At 52.3% G+C, this 21,234-nt stretch overlaps 1 protein-coding gene across 24 annotated transcripts in view; it reads left to right on the plus strand.

Moving 5' to 3' along the window:
* PTK2 (protein tyrosine kinase 2) overlaps positions 1 to 21,234 on the plus strand; it is a 251,367-nt gene that overhangs the window by 146,299 nt on the left and 83,834 nt on the right. For all 24 annotated transcript variants that reach the window (XM_047725233.1, XM_047725252.1, XM_047725232.1 and 21 more), the window contains 6 exons: positions 116 to 256; positions 745 to 822; positions 7,375 to 7,482; positions 8,879 to 8,996; positions 14,980 to 15,010; positions 17,496 to 17,548. In XM_047725233.1, the coding sequence (XP_047581189.1) occupies positions 116 to 256; positions 745 to 822; positions 7,375 to 7,482; positions 8,879 to 8,996; positions 14,980 to 15,010; positions 17,496 to 17,548 (529 nt within the window). The remainder of the gene's footprint in view (positions 1 to 115; positions 257 to 744; positions 823 to 7,374; positions 7,483 to 8,878; positions 8,997 to 14,979; positions 15,011 to 17,495; positions 17,549 to 21,234) is intronic.

Consider the following 21,234-nt stretch of genomic DNA (forward strand, 5'->3'; position numbering starts at 1 on the left):
AGTGATGTGAACAGAGGTGGGAGCGAGTGGTGGGAGGGAGGTGGTATCTTGGGCATTTGCTGTTGCTGCTGTGTGTCGCTGACTCTAAAATGACTTCCGTGATTTTATCGTGCAGGCCAAAACGCTACGGAAGCTGATCCAACAGACGTTTAGACAGTTTGCCAACCTTAACAGAGAAGAAAGTATTCTGAAATTCTTTGAGATCCTCTCCCCGGTGTACAGATTCGATAAAGAATGCTTCAAATGTGCTCTGGGTGTAAGTATGGGGACGTGGGAAATGGTGGCCTGATTTCGTTTCTTTTGCTTTCTCTTGTCCATGGACATCTGAATTTCTAATTGAAATCTGACTGTCACATATTTAACATAAAAATATTCGTCATTTTCCGGTGGGGAAAAATGCACACAAGCAAATGTATCAATGCGAGGAGGAAGTCACCTTGCTTTAGAAGCATGCCTGTGTTGATGATTAGATTCTTTATTCCTGCTCAGTGATATGTTAATTAACTGTTCTCTCTGGGCTAATTTAACTGTCCAGAGAGCCTTTCCAGCAGCCTGTTGGCTTCAGACCCACCGGACCCTGGGTCAGTGAAGTCACAGGTGTTCTGTCGTGCTCAGCTAGGTAGAGGGAAGGCCAGCCCCCCGCCTCCACCCCCACCTTGCTCCTTGAACGTGTTCATGCTTTCATCTAAAATGTTTCTTTTCTCTTCTGGGAACTTTGTCGTCACCTGTTTCACCCTTCAAAAGTCAAGCTGGATTATCTCAGTGGAATTGGCAATTGGTCCCGAAGAAGGCATCAGTTACCTCACGGACAAGGGCTGCAACGTAAGTCTGCTTTGGGGACGTCTCGGGGCTGCCTGTGCAGTGACCGTCCTCACGCTGGACCCGAGCACAGACGGGGATGAGTCCCGCCCCTTCCCAGTCTCTGGCCCCCCGCCGGAGAGGGCACGCTGTCCCGGGTTCTGCATCACCCATGAGCTCTTCGTACATGCCGCAGCACCCACGGGCTGTTCGCAGTGAAGAAGCAGGGCATTCTGACCCTCGTCACACACTGTGACAGCCCATTCCACCTGGAGGGTGACCTCCACGTGGAAGACAAGTGACACAAGCCAGAGAAGCAAACACAGGGGTATCTAGGTGAACTGGGAGTAGGAAGAGATTCCTTAAGCAGCATTTACAAAGAGCTGACTCTAAAAGACAATTCTGATAAATTAGAGTACGTTGAAATTAAGAACTTCTCATCAAAAGGTAGTAGAAAGGCAAGGCAGATAGTTGCATGAATACGTTTGACAGTAGACTTCTAAGCGGGCGAAGCTTGGCAGTAAATCGCTAAGTGAAGGGCAGACGACCCAAGAGGGTACCCACGTCGTCTGGAGGTAGATGAGAAGGTGTTGCGCCTGGGAGCCCCGGGGTGATGCGCAGCGTGGCGCTCTTGCGTGTCTGCTAGGATGGCTGAAGTGAGAGAGAGCTGTAATGCCAAGTGTGGACGAGAGGGTGGCCCAGCCAGAGCCACCCTGCGCCGGTGGCAAGGGCGGCCGTTGGTGTGAGCTCTGCGGGTCAGCCCGTGGCCTTACGTGCGTTCACTGCTTACAGATTGTCAGCGTCCCAGCCTTTAGGTGCGATTTGTGGTCTCCTGGGTTTTCTTGCAGGGTTGTCTCTGTCTGTTTTACACGTGAGCCTTTAACCCACCCTGGATTCCACCTCGAGTCCTCTGGTGAGGTCACAATGGGGCCCTGAATGTGGGCAAGGGAGGCCGGCTCTGGAGGACGCAGCCATGGTGTCCACCTTGACTCACTCTCATGCTGGCCTTGTGACTTGGGCTCCGTCCTGCCGCCACTGGCTCGTGTTTCCTCAGTAGTAAAATGGCCGTAATCATTTCAGCCACCTAATAGATTGGTCGGACAGTTAAGTAATGAATTAGATCATGCCCACGCCCCTCCCATGCCTCCCACAGCGGCACGGCGGTTTGGGGTTCCACTTCCTGTCGTCTGTCGTAACTCGCGTTCCGTTAGCATGTCCCCTGCCTCCCATGTTTTCAGGTTGTTACCAGGGAGCAGTGTCTTGCGGGGTTCTCTCGTCATCTCTCCGGTGACTTCAGTCCTGCGCCTGGTCTTGGGCTGCCGCGCATCTGGGGGATTTGGCTCTCGCAGCTGTGCGGGCGGTGGCTGTGTCGCAGCGGCTCTTAGTGGGCAGGCACGGAAATCAGGGTCATGGCATTGCCGTCCCTTTCCCTCCGTGTCGGCACTGATCTCGGCAGACCCCGTTTCCATCTCGTTCGCTTGACTTTAGCCTTCCTCCTGCTGTTCCCTTTGGGTGTTTCTTTCCAGTGTATTCCCAGTTGCTCGGGAGGCCATTTTCTCGAACAACCTTTCATGTCTTGTCAGTGTCGGTGGGTGTGTTCTCCTTCCGTCGTATTTCCGCACAGCTTCTCTTTCCTTGTAGCATTATGTAGGAGCATGTTACATTTCAGGCCGCTCTGAGGGTTTGGGTCTCACTGTTATCATTTCTCCCGTTCCTGGCCGGTGAGCAGAGGCAGGTTTTTCATGTGTTAATTCTAGTGAATGTGTTCCTGCCTTCTTTATGGCCAAGTACCTGGTGGTTTTTAATCAATTTCCATGGGGGGAAAATGTCTGTTTTCTCTTGGAGACTATGAGGATCTCTGTCCTCTGAAGTGAAAGTTGCTGGTTGTGTAAAGTAGACGGAAACTGGGATGGGTGGTCAGGATAGAGCCCCGGAAGTGCCTGTACAATCTGTCCTGCCCGCATTTCTGCCTGCCACACCCGCCCTTCTGGGCCGGGCCTTCTGGGGTGAGCGTCACGCTTCTGGTAAGACCGCTCCTGGCTGCGGAGCGACCCCGTCTCTGCTCTCTTTCCTGCACCAGGAAATGCTTCCAATCTTCTGGCCATTCCTGTTAGCATAGAAAAATGTGTAATCTCTCTCAGCCTAAAAATGTCCTCCCTCAAACCTGTATTCCTTTCCCTGTCCCCGCCAGGCAGCCCACACGTTTCCTCTTTGCTCTATTGCAAACGTCCTTGGCCCGTGGCCGCTGAGCCCCTGGTGAGCAAGGCTGCTCTGAGTGCGCCGCCTGGGTTCCTCCCGTGCTCTCTGTGGCCCCCGCCGGCACCCCAGAGCCTGCCCAGCCTCCACCAGGGGCCCAGTGGAGCCCCCTCAGTACTTACGAGTCCTTATCGACTTCCCTTGACTTCGGGTCCCCCCTCGCCAGCACGGCCCAGTACAGGCCCAAGCTGTCTTGGACTTTTCAGTGGTCTAGCACCCCAGTTCGGAAGGTAAAAATGAATTTCAGTGACGTATCTTATGGGTCCCAGTCCATCCCAGTTACCGTCATTTTAGGGCGTCATCCATGTAGAGGCTGTGGAGGTCTTCATGTCCTTTATCACCGTGAGTCTTTGCAGGTGGCGTGCGTCCTGCGCTCTGTCGCAGCTCAGCGAGGACTGGCCTCAGCGGCCGCACGCGGCTTCCCACAGCTGGACCAGACGGCCCCGCTCTGCGGCCTCCTGTGCACACACTTGCCCTCTCTCCGGGTCATCAGGACGACTTGCTTGCCTCGTCCGGGGTGTCGCGTTGGCCAGGTCACGCGTGTGTGTGCAGCTGCTTGGTGCTGGGTGGTGAGCCAGCAGCCAGGGCCCAGCGCAGAGGGAAATCTGTGCGGTCCTGGCTTCCTGGGGCCCCGGGCCCGCTCTCCTTCTCAGCGAGACTTGCTCTGAGGCCTCATCACTTCCTCCTGCCCCTCCCCAAACAAAGCAGGGTGAGTTTTAGACAGTACCCTCAGGTGCTTTGCTATGGTCCTTACCACAGTCACGATGCCATGCCTCCTGCATGACTGTTGATATCTGGGCTCGCGCTGCCCTGGTTCGCTGCTCTCTTCCTGGTACTTAGAACAGAGCCCTGAGCCTCGGAGTTCTCAGAGTCACCCATTCATTCCCTCACGTCCCAGGCGCGGCCCTCCTTCCTGGCGATAAGGGGCAGCTGAGATGGGGGTCCCCCACGAGCTCCCCTCATGGCGCTGTCAGTCTGTCTGTGAGAACCGATAGAAGAAAGAACACAGGCAGCAGAAATACCATGATCGCGAAAGAGGGCCCCAGCCGGGTGGGGAGTGTCTGCTGTACCGCTTGGAGGGCTGGTCACTGTGCTTCCCTCCCAACCCTGTCTTCTTTGTAACAGATTTTTTAAAAAAGATTTTATTTATTTATTTGACAGAGAGACGCAGAGAGAGAGGGAACACAAGCAGGGGCAGTGGGAGAGGGAGAAGCAGGCTTCCCACCGAGTGGAGAGCCCAATGGGCTTGATCCCAGGACCCCAAGGATCATGACCTGAGCTGAAGGCAGATGCTTAATGACTGAACCACCCAGACACCTCTATAACAGATTTTTTTTTTAAGATTTTATCTATTTATTTATTTGACACAGAGAGAGAGAGCTCACAAGTAGACAGAGAGGCAGGAAGAGAGAGATGGGGAAGCAGGCTCCCCGCCGAGCAGAGAGCCCGTTATGGGGCTCTATCTATCCCAGGATCCTGAGACCATGACCTGAGCCGAAGGCAGAGGCTTAACCACTGAACCAGCCAGGTGCCCCATAACAGATATTTTTTAAGAGCCTTTTGGTAACTTGAAATAAAATCACAGAATATGCTGTGAACATATAATTCCAAAACATCTGTTTCAGCTCAGAGACTGGCAGCCGTTAGAGGAGGGACAGAGCTGAGTACCGAGCATGCTCATCCGAGGGGGCCGCTGCTGGTCCTCCCTTACACGTGGTGTCGGAAAGTGACAAGGGCTTCCAGGTGACCAGCCTTGGGGGGCGTGTCAGAGTGAGGCAGAAACACTGTAGGTTTAAAAAAAAAAAAAAAAAGGAATATAATAATTTCCTTGATGAATTTCTCACTGTGCTTTGGAAAAAAATTTTTTTTAATTATAAGATGACAATAAAATATTTTAACATAATCATTTAGTGAGACTAGTTGAGACTTCCGTCATTTCAGGCTTCACCAGCCTAATAGCGGTCGATTCTTGGTTAGAAGGAGCCTCATCTCTGTTACAGACGTGTGTGCTTATGGGGTCGGCAGCTCGGATACCAAACAATCATTGCCCCCGTAATGTCATTTTCCTAAATGGTGAGCAACTCATGCTGACATTCCAGAGATAGCAAAATCATTAATTACACCTAAATTACACCCAAGTTGTTCTCCTGGAAAGTTGAGTGCAGAGCATATATTGTGTTTTTAAAAAGGCTCGGGTTCTAGAATCTGATTTCTCACCAACGTGAATACACACCAGGATCTTGGAAAGCTGTTCAGGACATAGGGCAGTTTTCGTTGTGAGGGGATTTTCTGTGCGTTATATCATGTCTCACGGCCATGGTCCACATCTGCCTCCCTCATTCTTCAGCCAACCAGAAACAGCCATCTGGGGGCACGATGGCGCCCTGGGAAGACTAGAGCGCGTCTAATCAAGGCGAGCTCATGATGGGAAGTTAGGTCCGAGACACAGGCGGAGGGCACGCCTGGTGGGCACTTGCCTCCTCTTGCTGGCGTCGTGCCTGTTGAAGCAGGGGCTGTCAGACCGGACTTACACTGTGAGGCGCGTCCCTGGCTTCCAGGTAGGGGCGGTCTGTGAGGGGGCCAGGCACGGATCCAGGGTGACAGCTGCAGCATCGATGGCACCAGAGTGACAGCTGGGAAAGTGGAAGGAAAACCGCAGACTCCGGGTGTGGAGCTGGCTGGGTGGGGGAGGAAAAGAAGGAGCTGGTGGGGATGCCACAGTCTCTCAGCTCAGGAACAGGGTTGAATGGTGATGCTTGTTGCTGTGCTGGGGAGGCCGGAGGGGGAGCCGGTGTTGAGAGCCGATCCCGTGACTGTGCTGTTCGCAGTCTGGCCCCGATGTCCACGTGGGGGTGTCACACTGGCAGTTGGATACATGTCCCGGTTCGGGGCTGGGGATGCTACTTGCACCACGGGGCTGGGCTGCCACGGAAGGATGGGCCCAGCACAGAGTCCTGTGGCCCTTGATGATTTAGCCAAAGGAACTGTGGAAGACAGTCAGGGAAGGAGGAGGGAACCCCGCGCGGGCAGATGGCACAGAGGTGGAGAGAGGGGAGTAGGCCCAGGGGCTGAGCTGCCTGCTGCTTGGATGTCTTAGAATGGGAAACTGGAGGCCTGCCCTGGCCTCCTGTCCGAAGGCCTCACAGAGCACACCTGTGCCTGAAAGCAAAGCTGTGAAGGTGTTCTGATGTGAACGGGGAAGCTTTCTCTCTCTCTCTTTTAAAGATATTTATTTATTTGAGAGAGAGTGCGTGCACAAGCCAGGGGGAGGGACAGAGGGAGAAGCAGACCCCCACCAAGCAGGGAGCCCTACATGGGGCTCAGTCCTGGGACCCTGGGATTGTGACCTGAGCTGAAGACAGGTGCTTCACCAACTGAGCCATCCAGGCACCCCTATGAGCCACTTCTCTTTTTAAGGTTTCATCCGTTTATTTGACAGAGAGAGACACAGTGAGAGAGGGAACACAAGCATGGGAGTGGGAGATGGAGAAGCAGGCTTCCTGCGGGCTGGGAGCTGGTGCGGGAATCCGTCCCAGGACCCTGGGATCATGACCCAAGCTGAAGGCAGACGCTTAAATGACTGAGCCACCAAGGTGTCCCAGTGAGCCACATTCTGAACTGTCGTTCCAGCTCGGTCCCAGTGGCAGAATCTGGGCTGAGTAGAGCACTTGGTGGGAGAGGCCCCACCTCATGGCACTGAGAGAGAAGGAGCCTATGATCAGGGTAATTGCTGTGAATAAATGTGTGGGAATCATCACAGCAAACCGTTGTCATGAGCTGCTGTGAGGGTAAGGGACAAATGGGCATTTTATTTTTTTTTTGGACAAACAAAGTCTCTGTTGGCATGCGTTTCTGGGAAGGGTCCTTTGGACACCTGCCACCCCTGTGGCACCATTACACTCAGAGATGTGCTCTAGTTCAGGGTACGCTGGGAGTGCGCCCAGGTCCCTCCCTGTGGGAAGGGGTCATGACCCACACGCGGCTCCCCCCAAGGCCAGCAAGCCAGCACGTCTGGGACTTGGTTCCATTCCTTCCTTCCCTGGGGCCTGGGACTCACCCGGCCAGCTCTGACAGCCAGAGTGCTACTGCTTGGTCATTAGCAGCAGACAGCAGGCCCGTCCCTCACCGGAAGCAAGCAGATGGTTTCTGGCTGTCCCGGGACTGCTCCGAAGGAGGCTAATACCCCGCTGGGGCTGATGGATGCGGTCACTGGGAGGAGGCCCTCGGGAGAGTGCGGCGGGGTGGGCGCTGCGAGAGGGTCACACAGTACCGGACAGTCCTTATCTGGGGTCCCAAGAGGTTTGCCTTTTCTCTCCCAAGCCCACACATCTGGCTGACTTCAATCAAGTGCAGACCATTCAGTACTCGAACAGCGAAGACAAGGACAGGAAGGGGACACTGCAGCTGAAAATCGCCGGCGCGCCTGAGGTAAGGACGCGGCTTCCGCGTGCTCGCAGTCCCGGCTTACTCGCACGTGCTCCTGCTCTGTCTCCGGTAGCGAGTGCATGTCCCCCAAAGTAGAGCAGGTGACAGACGGAAGAGTCGGTCAGGCGCACTGTCGCCAGGGCGGTCAAAGAGTCCTGTGAACTGCCACGGTTGTCAGCCTCTTAGGACCGTGTGAACACGCGGGTTGCCTGGGTCAGCGGCGGCGTTCCCAGACTGCTGTGCCTGCCGGGCCGGGCCACCGGCCAGCAGCCCCTGCCTGCTGGGTCCCCTGCCGCTTTGACGCTCAGCTCAGGAGCCAGGAGCGACATGGGTCATTCTCAGAACCAGCAAAAGAAGTTCTTTGAGATCCTTTGTCCCCAGTGTACAGCCACGGAGGCCTGCCCAAGTGGTGGAGATGGGGCGCCTCCTGGGGCCCGCGCTTTTAATCCGCAGGCAGCGTGGCCCAGTCCAGATAGGGCGTCACCTGGCCACTGTGCATCAGGGGACCCTCTGGTCGACAGGCAGAGGACGCTTCTGCATTGAGGAGTCAGAACGACCGGGAGGTGGCACAGCACGCCTTCGGACCTCATTGTGCCGCGCACCACCCATGGTCTTTGGGTGGCGGCAACCTGTCCTCAGATGGGTTTATCTGTCACTTGTTCTTTCTGCCTTGGGAGCCGTGACATTTCTGAGGCTCTAGGAAGTGCATTTTTGACTCTCCGAGGTGAATAAATGAAACCCTGAACTACGGACACTGTTGCCAGCTGAATGTCCCGACAGCGTCTCTGTAACGTTCTTGTTCTGCCCCACCGTGGCCAGAGCTCCGAACACAGAGCCGGGTGCCGGGCAGGTGTGTCCGAGGCCGAGGGGGGCGGGTACTGCTCGGACTAGGGCATCCCTGTGTCGGGCAGGAAGGAACAGCTCTGATCATCTCCCGGGTAATTGCTAGTGGTCAGTCTTAAGGCAGTTTATCAGAACTGCAGGTCTGATAGTGAAAACAGTGATTTCTGGCCTCTTAGGCAAAACACACTGTGCATGCTAAAAATAATGAGATTTTAGTAATTTTCTTTAATGCTAGAAAAATGATGATGGATAATTGATAAAAATGTACTCCATGGGAAATAAATTTTTTTTTTTTTTTGCCTCCTTTAGTTCTAGAAAATGAATCTCAGTTTTAAGTGATTTTTCTGTTTTTGTCTGGGCCGCCTTCTGTCACATATTCTAGGAATAACGTCCTTAAATATCAAACTTCCTTTTTCACACCAACCTTATGACAAATCTGTGTCGCTGTCACTCTTCTGTTTCCACGTGTGTCTAGAGCTCTGATGTCACAGTGCAGCTGCCCCTTTGATGATTGCAGAGAACAATAACTCCTCTTCTTGGTCTTCTCCCCTTTTAGCCTCTGACGGTGACGGCGCCGTCCCTAACCATCGCTGAGAATATGGCGGACTTGATAGACGGGTACTGCCGGCTGGTGAACGGGGCCACACAGTCTTTTATCATCAGACCCCAGAAAGGTGAGGTCCTGCTTCTGCTTGAGCAGCCCCGTGTTAGGCGAGCTCACCCCAAAGCCTCTACTCCTTCTTTCAGATGACTCTGAAGACCAGACGAGTAATTCAGCCCCGTATGTCTATGTTCTTGCTTTTGGGGAGAAGCGGGGCAGGGCGCAGCCTGTGAGCCGGGTTTGACTGGAAGAGCCACAGGGAAGCACTGTTGGGTTCAGGCTGCTGGGTTCGGGCAACACACTGGAGTGCTGTCCAGTGTTGGCAGTGTTTGTACATATACTTTCGGGACAATGTTTTGGATGTTTGTCTGTTTTCAGGTATCCTTTGTAACTCATGTAAAATAAAGTATCTGTTTTTTCTTATAGATCTCAAAAGCTTAGCGCACAGAACAAAATTAGCTCTAAGTCGTGATGTCAAATCAGTGATTAGAATGAATCCTTGTCCCAGAAGTAAGGCTGTGTCACTTCAGAAGTGACGTGGGGTTCTTGGAAGGCACTGCGAAGGGCTGTTTCGGAAGATTTGGATTTCTGAAATAATCAAACAGAGTGTTCCCGGCAGGATAATAGCATCGTGGTAGCAGGAGAAATCTGGGCTTTAGCAGTGTATCCGTTTGTATGTTCAAATCGCAGGTCCTCTGAGCGGCCACCTGTAAACCGCTGGCCCTTCCTGTGCCTCAGGTCTCCCACTGTCACATACACAGAGTGCCGCCTCTCTTTTATGGTCTGGGAAGGTAAATGACTTCATCTGTGTAAGGGGCTGGAGCCGTGTGGCACATGCGGCGGCCATAATGTTCGCATTGTTCCCATGGCTGCAGCTCGCCGGCCTACGAGCCCGACCTTCCGTGTGAACCTGGACTCTGACCGTCCCCATCCGCACAGAAGGTCGCCTGCTTTACGGCCTGGGAGGCGGATCCACAGTGGCGCCCACAGAGCTGCCCGCTCTGGGGCAGGGAGACCGAGGGTCCCTTGGAGCGCTGGCCCCGTGACCAGGGCCCTCCCAGGAAAGTGGTCCCGAGGGGCCGAGTGCTGTGTACACAGCCTGGGAGGAGCCAGGAGAGCGGATGACAGAGTCCGAGCTCCCGGGAGAGACGCCGCAGGACGCCCGGCCTGCCAGCTGCCTGGTGCCCTGCGCTGACGGAGCGGGCGGAGGGAGCAGTCGGGGGCCGCGGTGGGGAGCCGTGTGAAGCAGAGGAACCCCCAGAACGTTTGTTTCAAAGTTAGTCTCGTGCTGTGCTCCGAAGACAGTAGCTGAAGCCACAGCCCGAGGCCAGTCAGCATGTGGCTTCTGGGACACGCCTAATTGAGTTAAAACTGTGTGATACCACGATCACACCAGTAAAACCTACTCTTTTCTAAAATATAGAGTATATTTCGATTTATAGTACCTTTCTTTTTGTGGAATGTAGTAACGAAGTTGCTTTTAGAAAGGTCTAAAGGCTGCTTCTGTCGTTAAAACTCGTGCAGACATGAACTCCTGATTTTTCATCTTGTGCTTCAAGCATAGGTATGAACCTTGCAAATTTTATTTAAATGTTTTGGGAAAATTCCTTTCCCTGAAGATAGTATTTTGTGAAAGTGTTCAATGTGACGTATTGCCTGTCTCCTTTTCAGTAAATAACAAGTTTTATCCTAATTTACCAAATGTTCCTAATCAGTGTGTCTGTCCACACAAAAATAACATTGAGACATTGAGCACTGAATACGCCAGCCTTGCCATGTTTGAAACTATAGCACCTTTCTGTGCTGGTTTTCAATTGGCTCTCCCCCCGCTTAGGGATAAACATCTTGATATCACGTCTTGTGCACCGAGAGGCATTAAGTTCTTCATGCGTCTGACTAGAGCACAAGGGAAGAACGCTTCTCATAAAATCCTAGTAGGGTGCACTTAGCAATTTTATGTTGATTTTACAGAATGAAATACTAGACTCGATAATTTACTTACCCTGTTCTCAGTCCCAGCATGTTCATTTATTACACAACTTCTATCCTGGATACCTAAGTGAAGCTGTACTGCCCAGTGGAGATGGTACTTTAAGTCAAACATTTTTAGTGGATTATAGTCCAAAATACACGTGGACAAGAGCACATGAGCATTTTTTAATTTAGATTTTTTTGAAATGTCTACTAAATTGAACACGTCTCTACAGCGCAGTGCACCACTTTCCTGGCAGTGTGCGGTCACGAACACGGATGCACCCGCGTGTTTACTCTAGATTGTAAACTGGTACGCGGTAAGCAGCATATACATGTTTGTGTGCACAACAGAGACACCCGTTCTAGGTGATCCACAGGTTCTGCTGTGAGCTGAGTGTGCTCAGGTGCACCTGATTCGTTCTGTGACCACCACAATTATGTTGCACTCACACAGCGCTTTCAATGGTGGTTTTACTCAGGCAGACAACAGAATTAGAGCCATACATAGCAAGATATCCTGAGCCGAGTTCCTCCAGAGTTGCTGAATGACCTTGGCCCTTATTGTAGGGCGTTAGCTAGCCTATGCCGTCCAAGAAAGTTCAGTGGCAATTTTTCAATTTTAGTCAGATTTCCCTTAGAGGAGAGAATTATGCAAGTTAACATAGGGTCGTAATCTCCTCATTCCTCAGGGGATTACCTGTATGCAGGATGATAACGAGCCTGCACCTGTGAGGGAGGGGATCCATGCTTCCAAGATGTCATGGCCCGGAGAGGAGCTAGACCAGAACTGACAGGCAGGTTGTGTAAACGTGAGAGCACTTCTGTCAGTGAAAGAAACATTCTTTAAAGCTGAGACATAGAAGGGAGAACATCGGTGACACAGACAGCAAGGAGTCCAGATCTCCCTTCTCGCCTGTTCTTCACTCACTGAGACGAGCCAGTGGGTAGACGGGCTCCTTGTAGGAGAGCGGACACGCAGATGCGCAGGAGGCAGGGCACCAGCGGAGACTGAGCGCCTTCTCTGGTTTGGGTCTGGTGAAGTGACTGATCTTCCATCCCATCCTCGGCGGGGCTCGAAGACCTGCCCGCACACTATGTCGGTGTCTGTGGGAGGTGTTCGCGGCCAGCGTGGCGGGGGCGCCCCTGCCCGTTGTCCGCCTTCTAGAAATCCTCCTGCAGAATCAGACAGGCTGAGGGTGTTCACTCTGCAGTGTGTGTAGAAGCTCAGAACCAGAAACTGCCCCAGTGTCCACACGGTGGGAAGTGGTCCCTGACGGAGGCAGCGTGCTCCCCGCGGAGAGTGTGCCACAGCTGGGAACCATCAGGGGGCGCTCTTTCCGCGCTGAAAGACATACGTGTAGCCAAACTGTGTGTGTGTGTTCACAAGTGTCCGCAGTTGGGAAGTCAGGGCAGCCCAGTGACCGACGGTGGACGGGGGGAGCTCCGGGAGGTGGAGATGTGTCTGAAGCGGGCGAGGAGGCTTTGGCGCGTCCTCATCCTCCCTACAGTACGCACCTTTATGACGGAGATGGTTACGGGGAGCCTGCATTGTTCAGTTTAAAAAACAGATAAAAACTTTTATTCAAAAATTAGAGGTCAAATGGAGGTTGTAACCTACATTTGTGGATACATCCTTATTCCTAAAGGATTTACTCCAGAAAATAAGATACCTGCTGTGGGAATGACACACAAAATCGTATGTTAGGCATTCAGCTTCTAAATTTAAGGAAATGTTAAAAATTAACACGGGGAACCAGGCATTTCAGTTGGTGAGTGCTGAGTTTTTATAACTGCTGCTGCTAGTGTGTGTTGCTGTTGTACACCGTGATCGGTAACTTTCCTGCTTCCTGAAAACGTACTCTCAGGATGCTCGTTGGTAACCAGCTCATTTACAGCCCTCTTTCTGCCCCTGCCCAGCTGCTTAGGAGGTCTCTGGTAACCAAGTGTTTATGAACGACTCTCTTTTCTCTCCAGGGAAGTAGACATTGCAACAAAGAGTGCAGGCAGCTAGCGGCCACGCTGATGTGTCACGGGCAAGGCCGTTACTAACTGGCAGTGGTGGGTGTGGGCAAGACGTGGTCAGAGTGTTCATGGTGGTCAGCTAATGATAAGATTTTCTAGTGACTCCACATTTGGGCTTCATGACTCGGTTATTTTGCTTGAAATGTGGATGTCAGGAAGTCAGAGCCAGGCCATGTGGGTGGAATTGTGGTGGCATATGGGGTGTCACACGGTAGTGGTCTGGGTTCTGCGCTAGCCATGCCTCCCCACTGTCCCTGCAGACCGGACAGTCCGACTTCTGTTTCATAGATAAACTGTCGTTCAGAAAAAGTCACTCACATGGGGTCCAAGGCTCACTGAGTTCTCAGTTACCAGGCGGTGGTCTGAGAAGCTTCTGAGCGCCGGGAGCCCTGCCGGGTGTTAGAGCTGCCTGTGTGCAGGTTAAGTCTGACCTTCGAGTGCTCTGATCCTGGAAGTGCCTGGAATGAGGCAGAAGTGCAGTGGCACCGCCGGAGCCACCCTGGGCTGTAGGAAGGGCTCCCAGGAGCTCATGCTGTGCTCGAATGGAGCTTGCCCCCCCCTTTTTTTTAAATATTATATCATTTATTTATGTTTTTTTTTTTTTTAATTTTAGTTAACATACAGTGCAATATTGGTTTCCGGAATAGAATTCAGTGAATCGTCTCTTACATAAAACACCCAGTGCTCGTCATAACAAGTGCTCTCCCTAATCCCCACTGCCCCTCTAGTCCATCCCGCACTGAACTGAGCTTGGAGAAACGGGGTGATGGTCTTTCTACAGGAAGGAAGAGCTTCTCTTGAGGGTTGGAATGTGCAGGCAGCATGGTGTGTTCGGGGAAGTACGGAATGCAGTCACCAGGGACCAGGGGACAGTGCAGAACAAGACTGGGGAGACAGGACAAAGGTGACTTCTGGGGGCGGAGAGCTCTTGGCCCTGAGTTCTAGGGCGAGTGCAAGGAGCAGACCTGCAGACAGCGGTCGTGACGGCACTGGGTGACGCTAGCGGCTGCCTGGGCAGGCGTCGGAGAGTTGGGTGGTAGGGTGGCAGCACCGAAGGCGGAGGCGGGGGCCGCTGTCCTGTACCAGCAGAATGAAGCAGTGCTTTGTGGGTCACGCAGATGTGCTTACATTTCTTCTCACAAGCCGTCGAGGGGGCGTCTGTCTGGCTCAAGTCAGCAGAGCATGCGACTCTCAACCTCAGGGTTCTGAGTTCAAGTCCTGCATTAAGTGTAGACACTACTTAAACATAAAATCTTAAAGCCAATGAGAGACGTGACCATTTTAACTAAGGGAATGATTTGATGGGTTTGTATCAGGGGAAGATTGTCCTAGTAGTAATTTAGCTCGGGGATGGAGTAGAGGAGGGGATTAGTTAGGTGCCTGTGAGATTTATACGGATTGAAGATACTGACCTGGGGGCTCTGTGCTTCCTGCTTCTGGAAGGAGGGTGGGGAGAGCATACCTCCGTCAACCACCAGACAGAGTCCTGTGCTTCTCTGGGGTGAGAGCAGCAGGAGCCCCTGCCGGGAGCCAGGAGTCTAGCCCCATGACGGGTGGGAGGTGACCCCCTCCCTGGGTCACGTGCTGCAGGTGGGCTTGCTTCCCACGTGGCTCGGTGCCTCTGTCCCTCTGCCTCGATCCCGGGGGTTTGTTTTCCTCATATTCGTGCTTCCCTAGACGGGTCTCAGGGTTGCTCCTACTGAGCGTTGTTATCAAAGGACAAATGGCCGGTCCTTTGCTGTAAAGGAATGTTGACTTTGACCAGAAGAGGTCCTTCATCTTACAGGATCTCCTGGGAGGTACGTCTCCACCCACCTAGCCCCTCAGGGCTGCGCTGTGATTGGGCAGTACCCTCTACACAGTGTGCGCCTCTGGTCAGTTCACGCGCATAGTAAACACTGAAAATGACCCGCGGAGCCTAAGATACGTGGTATAATTTCCTTATTAAAATGTTATTCATAAATTCTCAACTAAGACTTACTCGTTCTCTGATTGCTACACATAATCTTTTCGAAAGAAATGGGAACCTCATTTTTCTCTCTCTCTCTCTCTTTCTCCAGAAGGTGAACGGGCTTTGCCATCGATACCAAAGTAAGTGCCTCCTTGTGCATTTTGTTACTTAGTCGTGTTGGAAACTGTTAAGCAATCACCATGCTTTATTTCCCATTTGCCTGAATCACCAAATTTCTCTGTATATGACTAGGGAGGTAGAAAACAAGTATTTCCAGGAAGAAGTCAAATCAGTTGTAAATCGTGTTATGTATTTAAGGTTAACCAGAAGTGTAAGATGACTTTCCCCATATCTTAAGTTCATTGGGTGGCCAGAGGACCGTCCCAGTGACAGTACCAGGGAGGTTTATACTCAGCATTCACCTTTGTAAGAACCTGAGAACTGGTGCCATTCTGGCCATTTTACAAGTGAGAAAAGTAAACAAGTAATTTAAGTTCATTTCTTAAGTTGTTTGTATCATAAATTTCGTAGTAGAAGTGTTGATCTATAAGATTAAAAAGAATTGAGCAGTGATGCCGGAAGAACTTATTTAGTTAACTTCTCTGGGGTCAGCCAGCATGCGAGGGACCGGGCACCAAATGAAAGTTAAACTTGGGCAGTGCGGACACCCGGGTAAGTAAGCATCACAGCCCAGTGCCGAGTGCTCCGGGCCCGGAACAGTCTGACTCCTGCAGGCGTTGCTGGAGCTCTGTAGGTACAGGCCAGCATCCTTGGGCCTGTGGGCGGGACCCGACCTCTGGTCCCCCCGGCCCCCCTGGACTTGCTTCACCACCGCTCCTGCCCCTCCTGGCTCTGCTGAACTTCCTTTAGTTGCCAGAGTAAACGCCCCTTTTCTGTGCCGCCAGGCTCTTCGCTCCCAGGCCTCTCGGCTCCAGTGTCTGTAACCTCACCTGTCCCTGCTCTGCCTTCCAGGCTCTAGAAACCTCCCATGACCGTCCAGTCCTGGAGGGCACCCCCGTGTGCTTCCCCATAACACCCTTCCGGAGGACTTACCATACTTGTAGAACTGCCTTTTTGCTCATCCATGCCCCTGGGGCCCCGTGGTCAGCCAGGGTCATGTGGCATCACAGACCTGACTGGGGAGTGTCTGGTGTGTGAGGTGTGCCCCATAGCTGTGTGGGCGGGGGAGGGATGGGCCAAAGCAGCTCGCTTTCAGCTCTCAGGCGGCGCGTTTCCCAAACTCGGTAATGTTAAATAGGTATTCATTAGTGTCCCACGTTAGGCCAGAAACTTAAGCCCAGAATATCTTCAACTGCAGAAAATCTGTGAGAGATGACTTTGAGGATTAAAACATGCAGAATCATAAACCCAGGTACAGAAGTGGATGGAGAATATAGTAGGTCAGAAGTGGCAACAGACACTACAAACACTAAATAAAGAAGCAAACTTTGAAAGGGCGACATGGCCACAAATCATAGAGCAGCAGATGCTGTGGTGGCCGTTGGTGGCAGGCGGTGCTGGGCAGGCTGAGTGGCCGCAGTCCCCGGAGACTGCGGCTGCGGAGTGTGGAGGCGGCTGGCCCGGCCTGCTCTCGGGAGCGCGCACCCGGACTTCCCGGTGCGCCCGGTTCGGGGAATGGCGGGGCTCTGGTAGTGGCCATGGAGCTGGAGCTGCTGATGTGTCCCGCTGCAGCTCTGGTTCAGCCTCAGAGATCGTGAGATCGCGGATACGCAGAGAACTCCGTGAAAGAAGCCAGGTCCCATGGCTCTGTGCTGAGATGCCTGACCACAGAGGCCCCATGACCACGTACGGGATGTTCCTGCTCTCAAGGGGTCTGCTCTCAGGTCCCCTATTTCCCAGGGTCCTTTCTATGTGGTAGAACCATTTTCTGTTCGGCGTTTCTGTAGTGCACGCTTAAGGATCTGGAAGGAGTCTTCTATGAAAATGTCAGATGCTGCTTGCTCTGGTATCTCAAGAGTCTGGGGTTCCTTTACTTTCTCTGTGTTTTGTGGTTTCCAAAAGTTTAAAACGGAACTACAGTAATGTATTTTAAATGTCGCTAAGACTTTTGGCTAAAATTTTACTTTAAGTGGTGAATATGTAAAACACACTTGTTGTGGGGCCATTGAATGAAACAAGTAACCAGATACACAAGGCTCACTTGTTTTCGGTCTGTAAATAATGAGAACAAGTATCAGTGTCCTGCCTGCCCTTTGCATGCTATGAACTGAAAAAGGACCAGGGACCCTCCAGTGTCTCACATTACATTTTAGAGTGTGATTCTAGCTCTGGGTGTCTCTTCCCTCTGCTTCCTAAGTGCAGGCCAGTCCCCTGCAGTCTCGCATCGCAGTGTAAAGCTTGACCGGACCCACATACCCAGTGGCGCGGAGTAGAGGTGTAGGGCGGAAAGTGCTGGCACGAGTGGCTTTCTCGGAGCTGCTCAGCGTTCCTCCAGTTGCCTGTCGTGATTTCTGACTTCTGGAACAGTAGCGCGGTCTGGTTATTTTAAGTGCCTCGGGTAGTAGCGCTTCATCTTAAAAATGATCCTTGGAAGTGGGTGGTCTCCATGAGAAACGGCGTGGTCCCAACTCTAGGCCCTCACGGCTTTGCTCCTCTCTGTTTCAGGCCGGCCAACAGCGAGAAGCAAGGCGTGCGGACACATGCGGTCTCCGTGTCAGGTGAGAAGGCCCCCCTGGGAAGCCCCAGCCGGCCAGCTGCCCCGCGGAAACGTTCACAGTGCTGTAGCCGGAGGGGGCTCTCGGTTGTGATGGCTCTTTCTAGAATAGCTTAGAAAGCTAAGCAGTCTGATGACCCAAAGCTCCCGAATTTTAACGTCATTAAACAGGTTTAAATGTGGTTCACAGGTTTTCCCTAGAGAAGATGTGTATGTGTAATACTGGATTTCTTCCCAGACCATATAGAATTGCGAGTTTCGCTTCAGTTGTGATGCCATGTTGATCCTGTTCAGAGCGAACGCTCTCACTCTGGAGCCTGCCGCTATAATGTATCTTTGCAACCTAGAATGTAACATTGTGTACTTGGTGTATTTATTGTTGTTCTGAGTTCAAGAAATGCAAAATGTTTTTCAGTGGTTTCTGTTTTTCACAGTTAACATCAAGTCGTGTTTGAATATTGCTTTTTTAAGAGATATAGTTAAGATACTGGCACAGGCAGTATGTTAACTATTTTTTGCTGGGGTCATGAGTATGGTGTGCTTTCCTTCGTATGTTTTCAAAAAATATATGCCATTTTCCCCCATTGAATAATGTGGGAAATGAGGAAAGCGGGAACGGGAAGCATCTTCTGTGGACCCAAGTTTGGTGTCTTTTATACGTCCACACAGACATGCATGTGTGTGCACATGTGAATACAACATGCAGACACACATATGTGTGCACACGTGAACACAACACACAGACACGCATGCGTATGCACGTTCGTGTACACACATGCACACGTGCACATCTACAGTCCAGTCTGAGCTCTGTGCTACGTTTCTATAACAGCAGCTTCCTAATAACTCGTGTCTAATAATGTGACTCAGAAGAAACCTAATTCCTATTCTTTTGATTTCCCTTGAGTTAATTTGTTCTGAAATTTAGTTTTATGCTTCTGCCAGGTCGATGACTGTATTCTTCCCTAGTGTTCCAGCATCCAAATGGAATTGCTTATTTTTTACTGTGCACGAACACCCCACAACACTCTCTCAGGAAGTGTTCATGCCCAGCTCTATACACTTGGCAAAGACTCTAGTGATGAGCTGTGGGACAGACGTGCCAGAGCTCTGCGGTCACTCCCTGACGAGCTGGAGAGCATTCTGGGTACTCGAGCTGGGGCCCTGGCCGGTGTCGGATGTCTGGTGGGCTGTGGGCTTGCCAGCACGTTCTGGAAGAATAGTCCTTTGTGCTGGCATGCTGCCTTCATGGGTGTGCTCTCCAAACCCAGTGGTGGGGCTGGGGCACCATGGGGCAGGCGTAAACCAGGCCCTCAGGGAGTTTGTGATCCATTTGGACAGACAAAAGCTGCCCTGTGCTAAAGTGGTGAGCGTGGCAGAGATTCACTCCCTGAGCAGGCCTGGGTCCAGCGGAGAGGATGGCTGGCGCCCTGGGATGACCCACAGTGTGCCGTGTAGAACAGGTGAGATCGGGACCAGCTGTGCAGCTCTCAGAGCTCCACGCCGTCATGCTGTGGGCCACGAGCAGGTGCACCAGCCCCATGGGGGCCAGTGTGCTCCCCAGCCCATGCTGAAGCGAGGGCAGGGGTGCCCTGTTGGGTGTGTCGGGACTGCGGCTCAGATGAGGTCTTCAGAAACCCTTCACATCGGTTCCTTCTGTTCTCCTGGACCCCTTTAATCCGTGTCCTCCCTGCTTCAGGCTTTGAACTTCAGAGTTTTTAGCAACTGACATCCTCGAACATCTGGGTTTTACCTCTCTCTGCCACCCACCCTTTCCCGTCTTGCCTTCAGTGTCCCTAGCTATCCCCATAGCCACAGGTCTGACCGCAGTCCCTTCTCCAGGTTAATTAATCGCATTGCCATCCTGAGTATATAATTTAAATAGGCAACTGTCTGGTCAGAGACTTGCAGTTCGAATTTACAGTTGGACAAAGTTTAGGTCCCTGAACTTAGCCCTCAGAGCTGCCCCCTACCAACACACACATTGTTTTCCAGCCTCTTCCACCCACCCTCTCACAGCAGTCGGTGAGCTTGCTTGAGCTGTCCCATTGGCCGGGACCCATGTCACTGTTTTCCCATTCTTACAGTGACACTCTAACGTGCTTGTCACTGTGGTCATTTACCACTGCAGGCGAAGGAGAGCACTTGGGGTTCAGGGGACCTTTAGCGACCACGCCAGTGGCTCTGGAGTGCTCTGCACCCCAGTCATCCCACCACTGCCTACTTCCTTCCGTGAACTGGGCTGACAGGTGTGGGTATTTATGTCCCCACAGAGACCGTAAAACCTAACATCCAGCCCACCAGGAGCCTGCCTCACACTAACCCGGAAGCTGTTACGCTGATACCCAGAAAGCCGGTACTGTTTCTAATCCCGGGGGGTTTCTTTACCGAGCAGTGTGGAGACCTGTACCATGTGGGGTCTGCTTCCCCTGCAGCGAGCCCGCTCTCTTTGTCCTGGCTCCCAGGTGGAGCTGCGGTCCCGTGACATGCCGGCCACCAGCGCGTGCTTCTCTGTCTCGCCACGTCTCGTGGAGCCCCTCGCGAGCCCTGCGAGATGGGTGTTAGTGCAGTTCGACACTCTCCACTTTGCATGAGTTCAGTCAGCAAGTGCCGTGCGCTGGCCGCGTGCAGGCACCGTGCTGAGTGCGGGGTATGACGGCGAGAGCAAGGCCAAGTCCCTGCCGTTATGCAGTTGGCATTCTGTGGAGGAGACAGACCAGAGACACTGGATTAAAATGTAGCAGGTGAACCGAGAGCAGCAAGGGGGGAGGCTTTTGAAAACTATAGTCAGGGGGCGCCTGGCTGCCTCAGTTGGTGGAGTGTGCGACTCTAGATCTTGGGGTCATGAGTTCCGGCCCCACCCTGGGAGTAGAGACTATGTAAATAAATAACACTTTTTAAGAGATCATAGAATTGTGGTCAAGGAAAGTATCTCTGAACAGGTAACGTGGGGGCCAGTAGCTGAGTGAAGTGAGAGTTGCAGCCGAGGTGGCAGAGATCAGGGAGAGGGACCAGGAAATGCAGCAGGTATAGCAGCTTGGCTGGCGTCACACACAGCAAGGAGGGGACAGGATTCTCCTCAGTAAGTATTCAGAATGGCTTCATGGCATTAAATCCTTCACATGCCTTAGATATGATCTATGACAGCCTTACAGGGCCTTTTACCTGCCTCTTTCACAGATCTGAGGAAAGAAATTCAGAAAGTAAACAGATGTGTTACTGTCACCCTTGAAACGATTGCAACTGGGGCATTATTGCCCCCTAGGCAGTGTTCTCCTTCAGCGCCGGTGTAGAGGGGTTCCCTTGGGTACAGATGGAGAACCACTTGGAAGGTGGAGAAAGTGGAACTTGTCTGACTGCCCTGTTTCTGGAAAGTTCTTACCTGGTCTTCAGACCAGATTCAGATATCACCACCACCTAGAAGTCTTCCCGACTACTCCAGACTCCTTCCCCAGAGTATTCTAGCCCACTGTGCATCCTTCTGTTATCTTTAGATGGATGTGATCAATTTAGAAACCGTCTTGTCCACGAGATCACGGCCCCATCATGGGCAAAGGCTGTTCTAGTTGTCTGCTTATTGACGGGACCCCGGTACTTAGTAGCTGTGTTTGAGTGAGTCAGTGGATGCCTGAGCAAGGTGTGGAGACAGCCCAGGACTTAGAAATGCAATTCCAAGACCGGGAGCGGAAG

This window comes from Lutra lutra, chromosome 4, assembly GCF_902655055.1.
Source record: "Lutra lutra chromosome 4, mLutLut1.2, whole genome shotgun sequence".
Classification (NCBI taxonomy): domain Eukaryota; kingdom Metazoa; phylum Chordata; class Mammalia; order Carnivora; family Mustelidae; genus Lutra; species Lutra lutra.